The 10,367-nt window shown below is 49.3% G+C and overlaps 1 protein-coding gene across 1 annotated transcript; it reads right to left on the bottom strand.

The window, feature by feature from the left end:
* Positions 1-400: 400 nt before the first annotated feature.
* On the bottom strand, positions 401-9,566 carry Zbtb32 (zinc finger and BTB domain containing 32). Its single transcript, XM_047527678.1, has 6 exons — positions 9,305-9,566; positions 1,844-1,990; positions 1,529-1,602; positions 1,361-1,429; positions 1,088-1,249; positions 401-908 (listed from the first exon to the last, which is right to left on the bottom strand). Exons 4-6 carry the CDS (start codon positions 1,386-1,388, stop codon positions 622-624), a joined length of 477 nt encoding a protein of 158 aa, XP_047383634.1. The 5' UTR covers positions 1,389-1,429; positions 1,529-1,602; positions 1,844-1,990; positions 9,305-9,566; the 3' UTR covers positions 401-621.
* Positions 9,567-10,367: the final 801 nt, after the last annotated feature.

The following is a 10,367-nucleotide window of genomic DNA, read 5'->3' as shown; positions in this document are numbered from 1 at the left end:
TGCTGAGAGGCAGGTAGCACGTTTCGTGTTCTCAGGGAGAGTAGGCGAGTGACCGAAAGCAGGGCTGGAGCATGCGCTTCTTTCCAGCCTTGGGCCGGGCGCGCCCAGATGTCAGCGTGCCGTGGATTGCTGTGGATGGAGTCAGTGCCTCGAGGTCTCAGAGCACCCCCCAAGCCCCGCAAGACCCGACGTGAAGTTTGTTTGCCGGGTGCGGAGCCCTCATGGCCGATGGCCTCTTGTGGGAGGCCTGGGAACCCGGAGAGATGGGGAGTGTCGGTCCCGCTAGTTAGCGGACGCACGGCCACCAGGGAGCGCTACAAGACAAGGGGCTAAGGTGGGGGGCGGGGGATTCCCAAACACAGACTGAAGCCTGCGCTGGGCTTTCTTGTCCAGACGAGAGCACAGGAAACTCTTTATTATGGTGATAAAATCAACAGTCCCCTTACAGTTAATCCTCACTCGTGCAAATTTAAGCCCACAGGGGCTCGCTGACCCAGGCTTCTGTAACCCGCGTTCATCCGGGAGAGGGCTCTTGGCGCCTGTCCTGCGCGCTTCTGAAGCCAGATTTGCTTAAGTCTAATTGGATTCTTGGCTGAGGCCAAAGAACCTACCAACACACCGTCAGGTGGTGGTGGAGGGGGGACTACCAGAAGAGGTGGAGGTCTGGGACAGCCTGGAGGATGAGGAGGAGGAAGAGTAGAGGAAGGTGGAGCGTATGGTCCATCCGGGCGGGAGCTGGCTGGGCGAGTGGCCGCGCATGTGCGCCTGCATGGAGGCCAGGCTAGGGCAGCCGGCCCCGCACAGAGGGCAGCGGTAGGGAGCGGCCCCGTGTGTCCGCAGGTGCTTGGTCATGGCAGAGAAGTCCCGGGAGCGCTGAGGACAGAGGCTACAGGAGAAGGGTTTCTCTCCTAGGGCAGGGGGAGGGGAAGGCCGTTTTAGGAAGGAACAAGGGGACCAAGGCTGGCCAAGCCAGGGGTTCACTGGGCGACGGGGCTAGGGAATTGCGCCGGAGCCGGAGAGAGGGACTCAGGAGTGGGTAGCATAGGGAAGGATGCAGACAGATTCACACTGGGCAGGGCGCCCATACCTGTGTGGACTCGGTAGTGTGTCTCCATCTGATGCTTGAGTGAAAACCTCTTTCCACAGACAGAGCAACAATAGGGCCGAGACCGAGCAGTAGGCGGGGGAGGGTGTTGGCGAGATGGGCAGCCTGCTGTGCCCTCATGACCCACACAGGTTGTCCGAGAGCCTGCGTGGACAGAGAAGTCAAAGCAGGGCAGGGCCAGGAATCCCATAGCCTCACACCTGGGCAAGAAATCAGTAAGTGGGGCTGAAGCAAAAATGCCCTCACCCTACTCACCTGTGTGCTCCTGCCCAGATTCTTCCATCTCCCCAGGGCTGACCTGCACAGGGCCCTGGGGGAGGGAACCTAAAAGGAGCAGAGTGAGGTGGGAATCCCTGGTCAGATCATGCCTGGAACCCAACCCCAGGGGAAGAGACCATGTGTGCAGTATAGTGAGGGGCTTACCTGGGGAGAAACTGGAGGAAGCCAACTGGTTCTGACTCCAGAGCCCTTTAGGGCTGTTCAGGCTCAGAGGGATCCTGGGGGTAGGGCGGGGAAGAATTACAGCCATGGCAAAACTTGGGACCTGGTCAACACTGGCCCCTTCCTGAACCCTTCTCAGGGGCTTGGTCGTGGTTTCCCCTGTGGTGGGATTTCTTGGCATGACCCCAGCTTAGGAAATGTAGAGATAAGAGGTGTGCTACCCTTCACCAACCACTGCTACCTTTCTTGCACCACTCCCTCCCAAACTGGAGGTCTTCCACTAGGCCCTGCACTCACCTCTGGTTCCAAGGCCAGACCTCCTGCCAGGTTCCAGTGATGGGTGTGCTATGGGAGAAGGGAGTGCCATATCTGGGCGGCCACAGCAAGATGCTCCACAGGGCAGGCTGGTCCTCCCCCAACCAAGGGGCCTCAGCCCACCAAGGCCTGGGGATGATGCTGGTTTGGAGGGAACCTGGTGGGGAAGGGGACTAGGGAAATCCTGGAGACTTTCCTCAGAGCCCCCTGCTCTCTCTCTCACCCTCATGACCACTCCTTGTTTTCTGTGTGCTCCCTGGTAGTCAACGGGGGGTTGGCTGAGTTTCTCTGATCTTGTCATCTCAGAGTGCTCTGTTGGTGGTTTGTGCTTGTGTAACATCTCCTGTTCTCTCCCACTAATTCTAAAAAATTTCTTTGGTTTCTGCATCTCTCCAAGCCCCCACAGTCCTCTCTCAGAATCCTTTGTGGGTTTCTCTGGCTTCTCCTGATGTTTCTTCAGCCCTTCATCCAGTTCTTCAGCATTGTCCCCTTGAGCCCTCCTGCATGCCTCTTCCAGGGCCTGCACCCCCAAAGCCCTGGCTGCCTCCTCAAGAGGCCTCAGCTCCCCAGGCTGCAGCTCTACATTCTCCCCATAAACAAAACTCAAAAGCTGGGCAAAGGTGGAAGGGCTGATGTCTTCTACCAGAGCCCACTGGCCCCTGCAGCCCAGCTGCTGGCTCACACCTGCTAGTACTAGGCTGTGTGCAGGGAACTCCTGGTCACCTACAGTGATCATGGTATCACACAGTGCTGGCCTGAGCCTGGCTGCTAGCTGTACCAACCGATCAGAGCCATATGGGCTGAGCAGTCTTATGGGGGGAAGGGGCATTGTGCCTTGCCTGGGTACCAATCTTAGAGATTCTTAGAGAAAGACCACAATGTGGGGTCCTTGGCAGAAAGAGGAGGAAGAAGCGGCATATTCTCAAGCCTGTGGAGGTGAGGGGAGAAAGAATGAGTTTTTGATCCTAGATTAGCACTCTCTCCTGAATAGACCAAATAAACTAACCCAAGAGAGGACTTAAACTTATCCAAAGTCGTAACAGGAGCCAGTGGTGGAAATGTGGTGACAGAATGGAAATTAGATCAAATTCAAGATTTAAAGAGTAAGAACCAGAGAGTTGACAGTTGTGGGTTTAAGACTAGTATAGATAACAATCTCTGGCTTAATAGCAATTATGGATACTTGCAGAGGAAGACCTCCGAGCAGAATGGGCTTTGCTCATTCCAGACAAAGGGATCACCACAAAACAGTCAACCCTGGCATTTAGGAATAGAGAAAGATACAACTTCACAGGAGAGCCTAGAAAGCTAATAGGTCCTCCCCAAACAAGCCCATCGTACCTGAAAGCCAGAGAGGGCAGCAAGACAGAGGTCATGGCTGCAGGAGGGTCAAAGACATCCCTCAATCATCTCCTTGAGGCTGAAGCTTCTAGAATACATCCTTAGAGGAGGAACTGGAAGAGACCAAAGACTCCCATCCAGTGAGTTAAGAAAGCAGATTTGGATGTCACAGACCCAATGATAGAGTAAGGTTTTGGAGAAGGCTTTGGTGCCTGAGGAAGTGAAAGAAAGGGAATGGAAACTATAGGGGGGAGAGGTTATTTCCTCCCAAGATGAGGATAAGGAGATGGTTTCATTTTGTTTCTCATAAGCCAAGAAGTGAAGAATAGAAAGAACCCAACAAGTCACATCAAAACCACCACATGGGCTCTTTTCTTTCTTTTTTGCCATACTGGGGATTGAATCCAGGGATGCTCTGTCAACTGAGCTACAACCCAGCCTTTTTATTTTTAAATTTTGAGACAGAATCTCACTAAGTTGCTCAGCTTGGCTTTGAATTTGAGATCCTCCTGACTCAGCCTCCTGAATAGCTGGAAATACAGGCATGCGCCAAGGCACCTGGCTCCATCCTGTTGGCTTTTAAGAGGAGAACTGGGAATTCAGATGCGAAGAGAAACAGCTTATAGCCCATCAAGTACACCAGGGGTGCAGGTGCTTCATAAAGACCCTTGTAGAAGAGAGAGTTATGACTTGAATGCCTCAGGGAGGTTACAGGTTAGTAAGGAGTATACAGGAAGAGGGGTGTAATAGGAGGAAAGCATCGGCTGGGGAGAGGTATGCACTCACCATTTGTAGCTGCCTCCTGACACCGCATGCTCTGAACTGCTGTTGGGGATATTGCACCCCCCCAGCCCCGCCCACCCCTGAGTTAGCCCCGCCCCTGACCTCAGTCCTCCATTGGAGGCCCCAAGTATCAATCTGCTATAGTCCCCCAAGGGGGTGTGGCTTTATACCTCTGCTTTACCCTGCAGGGGAGACGTCCCTTCTACTTCCAGAACCCAGACCTTCTACTTCTTAACCTTCTGTCTCTTCATTTCTGAACTCTGTGAATCAAAGAAGTGAATCTCTGGCAATGAGTACTTTGGAATAATCTGATTTGCATTTAAGTCTCATCTCTGACATTACTAGTTGGGTCAACTTGGGCAAATCACCTGTTTAAGCCTCAGTTACATCATCCATGAAATAGGAATAATCTCTGCTTACCTCATTTGGAGGTGGGGTTGAAGATGAAATGGCATGAATGTGAAAGTGGTTATAGGTAAGGTAATAGCACCATTCAGATGATATTAGTTCTCTTTCTTAGAGGTGGCAATAAATCTGTAGTAGATGAAAACTGTTTCTTCTATCTCAGAAGTAAAAAGGGTTGGAAACATCTGGATTTCAAGGAGAGAAGGAAGAAGGGCCAAAAGCATGCCTCTTCCCTCTCCTTGGCTTGGTACTGGGAAGCCTAACTTGCTTTATGGGAATGAACTGTCATCTGGGCCACCACTGGGGACTGGGTATGTGTGTGACTCAGATCCTCCCATGAAGCTCTGAAAGGGGTAACCCCAGGAATGACCTGTGGTGGTCTTCGAAGAGAAAAATCTTCTTTTCTTGGGCTGATGACAAATGACATTTCTCTGAAATCAGAACCTAGGGGTTTCATTTATTTCCTGCCCTAGAGGTCAAGGTCCTTGGAGATTTCCCCTCTTTTCATACTTAGCACTCTTTAGTCTGGGGAAGAGAAAAAGGCCTGAGAGATTCCCTTTTTTGTTGTTGTTTCTTAACTACTCTGTTATCCCTGATCCCATAGCAAATTTTTCATTCATTCAAAAAAATTTTGGTAAAATATTTATGGTATGTATCATATACATGCAATAAGTGATTAGAAGATAAACAAGTCAGGCACTGGTAGGCTGCTCTAGTGACAAGACATAGTCTGTTTCCCCATAAGCTTCTTCCTTAGATCCTGGTCCCCTCCACCCAAATACTGTCTCTAAGGTCCCCTTTCTCTCTTTGGCTCCAGAATATCCTCCCATCCTCTTCCTCAAGAACTAAACTGTCTTCCTTCTCATTCTAGCTTGGGTGCAGGCAGGTTATATTAACTCTTCCTAGATCAGACAGGGTGTGTCAGTGGGTGAGGCTGGTGGAGGGGCACCAGGGTGGGGAGAGGGGAAGATGAGTCAGAGTGAAAGGGAAAATGCAAATGGGCAAGCTACATTCATCTGCTACTCTGAACGTTGAGTATTTTCCATTTCTGAGCTTTCTAACTCCTCATATCACCACACCCGGGGACACATTAGACACCCATGTAAAAGACATAAAACATCCTTCTGATATGTACACAGTTCCTAAAGTCAGGGAAGAAGTGGAGAAAGCCACCAGGGAGAAGCCCCAAGTATAAAAGGAAAGGTACAGGGGTCTGGAAGATGAACTCATGACCATGTGGTCCCCTCAACTCCAGCCCTCCATCATGTGCCCATGACTCAGCTGCCCCACTAGCACCATTTGCTCATTGATGATCAAGAGTTGGAACTGTTCAAAGGGCAGCAACCTCTGTAACCCAAATGCAGTTGATAGGGAGTGTCAGTGGGCTTTTAAGGGAACCTAAAAGGGAGGAGAAAGGGCAAGGGGACTCCCCACTAGGTGAACATAAGCTCTCAAGAATGGGAAACCCCATCTTGCCTCCCATTTGGTGTCTACTCTACCTAAGGATATCCCCTTAGCACCTCCTTAGAGGAATCCTCAGGGCTCTCTGCACCTCAGTCCTTATACTGGTGATATTCTAGGCCCTTCTCTAGCCTCTTACTACATTCATTTATTTGTACTGGGAATTGAATCCAGGGGTGCTTTGCTGACAAACAACAATCCCAGTCCTTTTATTTTTTATTTTGAGACAGGGTTTCACCTGGTTGCCCAGAGCTGGCCTCGAATTTGCAGTCCTCCTGCCTCAGCCTCCTGAGTAGCTAGGATTACAGATATGTGGCATCATGCCCAGCTTCTCCCCCTACATTCTTGGCAATGCAATCCAAGCCATCCTACACTAAGTAGTGTCAGCAGATGCAAACAGCACTTCGACTTGGAAAGGTAGGAACACTACTGATTCATTTTTCTTGGAAGTTCTCCCTTCTTTGGTCTCAAAAACCTTGCCCCTTCTACTTCCCAGGCTGATTCAGTGGGTGATACTCAATAGATATCACAAGAATATATATTTCCCCTGGGGTAGAGCAAGGAATCCATAGGTTAGGAGGACATGAGCCTGCATCTTGGCAGAGTAGAGTAGATAGGAAAGGTTAGGGCAGGTTATGTTTGGAAAAGAAGTTGTTGGGAAAGGGGGCATGACTTTTGCTTCTGTTCTTTTTAATACTCAGATGACTGAATCAAGTTTGAAGTCTGGTAGTTTTTATTCTGATAGATTTGACCAATGAGACAGTAGGGGAAAATGTGTGAGGTGCTCAGTGCACTGCCTGGCTGCAAAGTCAGAGCTTTCCAGAAATCTTGTATCTTAAGCTTTTTCAGGCACAACCCGACTTGATGTAACAATGCCAACACAGCAATACAAATATTGATTCTATTTAAATATTAAAATTAGATCATCAGACTAGGTCCTGGAGCTGGGCATGGTGGCACATGCCTGTAATCCCAGCAACTCAGGAAGCTGAGGCAGGAGGATTGCAAATTGGAGGCCAGCCTGAGCAACTTGGTGAGGCCTTGCCTAAAAGTAAAAAATAAAAAGGGTTGGAGATATAGCTCAGTAGCAGAGCTCCATGGGTTCAATCCCCATTACCAAATCAATAATTAATAAATAAATGCCCTGGGTGATTATTTGTTTTATGAAAAATGTTCTCCCCATCTTTTTTTTTTTTTTTTTTCAGTGATGGGGATCAAACCCAAGACCTCATGCAAGCTAGGCAAACACTTTACCAATGAGTCATATTCCCAGCCAAATGTTCTCCCTTTATCTTACTTATTTTAAATATTGAGCCCATTCCCCAAACCAAGCCGAGTAAGATTCAATTTAGAAAAATTCTAGGAAAAATTCTTCTCAGGAACACATCTTTCCACAAACAAGGTGATGAAATGTCCCACAGTATTTTATATAGATAAAGGACAATTATTCAAATCCAACATGAACTTTCAAGATATTTGCTTTCTAGTTAAGTACGCTCAGCATGTACCAGAGAAGACACTCAAGCGGTGAATTTGTTCCTTCCTTTAAACAGGTGCACTACATAACCCAAGAACCACATATAGTCATACCCAGGTGAATTGAATCTAGGTCATACAGACCCTATCATAGCACATGTTTTGTGGATTAAATGGAAAATTAGACTCGAAGCTATAAACTTAGGTTCCACTGCATTCTCATAGTGGATGGCTATTCTTGAGTCCTAATATGGTACCCGGTACTTGGTATAGTATTCACTTAAACTCAGGCAGAAGGCCCAGCTCTGATATCTTTTGGCTTTGTCTGAAAGCACCCCCCCAACCAGCCATGAGATCATGATCTGGGTATCCAGGGCTTTGAATCTGACACTTGATGTGGGCATCCATGGTTACATGGGCCTCAACTCAGGTCTGTTCATGAGAGAGGATGTGGCTGACATACACACCTTAGGCTCTGATTGTGTGTGATAGGGTATGTAGACCAAGTTTGGATGTGCAAGCTAGTATGTGAGACACCATGAGGTGTGAGCCAACACCAAGTGTGGGAAGAATTGGGGAATATTTGCAGTTTCGCCCATTCCCCATAAATAATACAGGAACCTGTTTTATTCAAATGGTTCTTAACCACCTGGGGGTAAGGGCTCCACAGATGAGAATGTAAGCCATAGGACCAACCCATTACATCAGAAAAGGGTAGACACTCATACCATTTTGCATATGATCAAATGACAAGAAATTTCACAGATGGTTCTGAAGTCCATGCCTGGATGGGTTAAATATTCCTTTTAGCTTATCCTTGCAGCCCTTTTTGCCACCCCCCATACACACATGCATACAAAATTTCTTCTGATTTCCAGGAACTAACAGACCCCTAAAGTTCACTCATACACTACCCACTGCATCCCCACCCATGGTTTATGAACTCTGGGTATATACAAAAGTACTCTGAAAGTTATATTATCATTGAGCAACTGAATGAAATTAGATACCAAACCATGCCCCAAGAGTATAAAAAGATGACTAATACAGACAATCTGGGTGATTTTCTGAAGATCAGACTATCTCACACACTTATGCTCCAGGACAACATTCATCTTCCCCTTGCACCTGCCTCTTCTTGCAACCTGATATCTTCTGGAAATGACCAGAAAGAACATGGGGAAGAGGGGGGATGAGACTGAAAAGCCCCTGACAACATCTATTCCCAGTGTACCTAGAGCCACCACAGGGCAATAATGATTCATTCAGGGTCACCAGTTTGGCTGGGATTCAGAGGCTTCCTTCATAGAACCTCCATAGGCTCACTGCCCTAATCTCTTGGCCACATTATCCAACCCGGATCCAACATTGGAAAGTCTGCCAAAAGCATCTCAAATCAGAGTCAAGAAACCCTTCAGAAAGCCTTGGGACCATAGGTTCCCAGCACAGTCTGGGTGCAGTGACCCTTGACAATTTCCCATTGGACTGTCAACCTCACTAACACTCATTCCCTGCCCAGGCTGGGTCCAAAACCCCCAGAAAACCTCCCGTACACACTAATTTCATCTTTTGGCCAATGACTCCATAACCTTCGAAAAACGAAAGGCCTCAGCTCTCAGTTGCTAGATCCACACTCAGTCCAGAGACCCCAGACAACTTCCCTGGGTTCAGACACCATACCTTAAGGTCACCGAATCCTTAGAACACACTTCCAATGCATGCTGGCTTCAGGGACCATGAACCAACTCAGAGGGCATGCGAGCTTGACTGTGGCCCAGCCTAGGTCCCAAAGTGCCCAGAAGCCCCCACGTCCAGCCTTTCCAGGACAGAGGAATACCCAAGGAACCAACGCTCTCTACCTCACTTCCGATCCTTAACGGCAGACACTTAAGTTCCCTGACTCCAGTTTTCCCATGTGCCAGGTCCAAGGTCGAAGAAAAAGGATTAAAAAAAAAAAAAAAAATCCATGGCACTCACCAGCTCAGACCCTGTTCCTTCTCCCCATTCAGTCTCACACTCAGGGCAGCGTAAGCCCGAGTGACCGTTAGAAAGAGTCGAGCAGCGCGAGGCCAGGAGCTGATGCCCAGAGCTCTATAAGCCTGGATCCCGAGGCGGACGCTGATTGGTTGCAGCGCCAGCCGCGCTCCCTTTCCTGGCTCGTGCTGCTGAGAGCGCTGAACAGTTGGGAGGCACCTAGGACAGCGCCACTTCCTCGAAGCCGATTGGCTGTGGGGCTCATGCGGAGGAGCAGAGCCTTAAATCGGATTGGTCAAAGGGCTTAAGCTTCGCGCCTCTAAGGCTGAGATCTCGTTTGTCTTCCTGCCCATCACCAGAGTTGATTGGCTACGAAATTTGCCTTTTCCCACCCTCTCTGAATTGGGCCCTGAACCTCCTCCTTGAAGGCTCCTTCGGCAAGAGCTTGGAGAAACCACCACCTTTCTTGCTTTTATCCTACTATCCTGAGTGGCTCTTGTTTACAAATCCTTTCAGTTTTCTCTCAATCTCCTACAATCTGCGGAGTTTGAGACTCTAGATAAAGTGTGAGGGGGTGTGTAGGCTGCCTCCACATTTGATTGGCCGGGAGGCCTTTAAGTGCCAGCCAGGGTTCAGAAGCCTGTGGTGGCTCCCGTTTCCCGCCTCTTACCCTGTTCTACCGGTGATTGGCTGCATAACTCACCCTGCCTCACCCGGAAGTATTCGGGAGCAGGAAAGACACAAGACCAGTCAGTGGCTGGACCGGTGATTGACTTAGCTACTCTCACTGACTCGACTGTCTGCTGAGCCAGGATTAACTGTCTACCACACCGCAGCCCACTGCTCTGCCCCAACATTAATTGGCCCAGAGGACTTCCGCCTAGGCACAGCTTTTGGTGCTGATAAGTCGCGAGCTCGCACCAAGCCAATCTCCCGCGGCCAGCAGACTGCCCTTTCCTTGCACCAGCCGGCGGCGGTTGTACCGCTGATTGGCTGACACCCATCTCTTCTAAGTGGCTTGGTCTCGCGTTTGCGCTCGGACACATCCAATGAGACGCGAGGACGA

The sequence above is a fragment of the Sciurus carolinensis genome, chromosome 16 (genome assembly GCF_902686445.1).
Source record: "Sciurus carolinensis chromosome 16, mSciCar1.2, whole genome shotgun sequence".
Lineage (NCBI taxonomy): Eukaryota > Metazoa > Chordata > Mammalia > Rodentia > Sciuridae > Sciurus > Sciurus carolinensis.
This window is presented reverse-complemented; position numbering and strand designations above follow the sequence as displayed.

Coding starts and splice junctions, on each gene's coding strand:
- Zbtb32 (XM_047527678.1), bottom strand. CDS start 1,388: ATGGAAGAATCTGGGCAGGAGCACACAG. Junction 1,250..1,360: donor ATCTGGGCAGGAGCACACAG/GTGAGTAGGGTG, acceptor CTGTCCACGCAG/GCTCTCGGACAACCTGTGTG. Junction 909..1,087: donor ACACTACCGAGTCCACACAG/GTATGGGCGCCC, acceptor CCCCTGCCCTAG/GAGAGAAACCCTTCTCCTGT.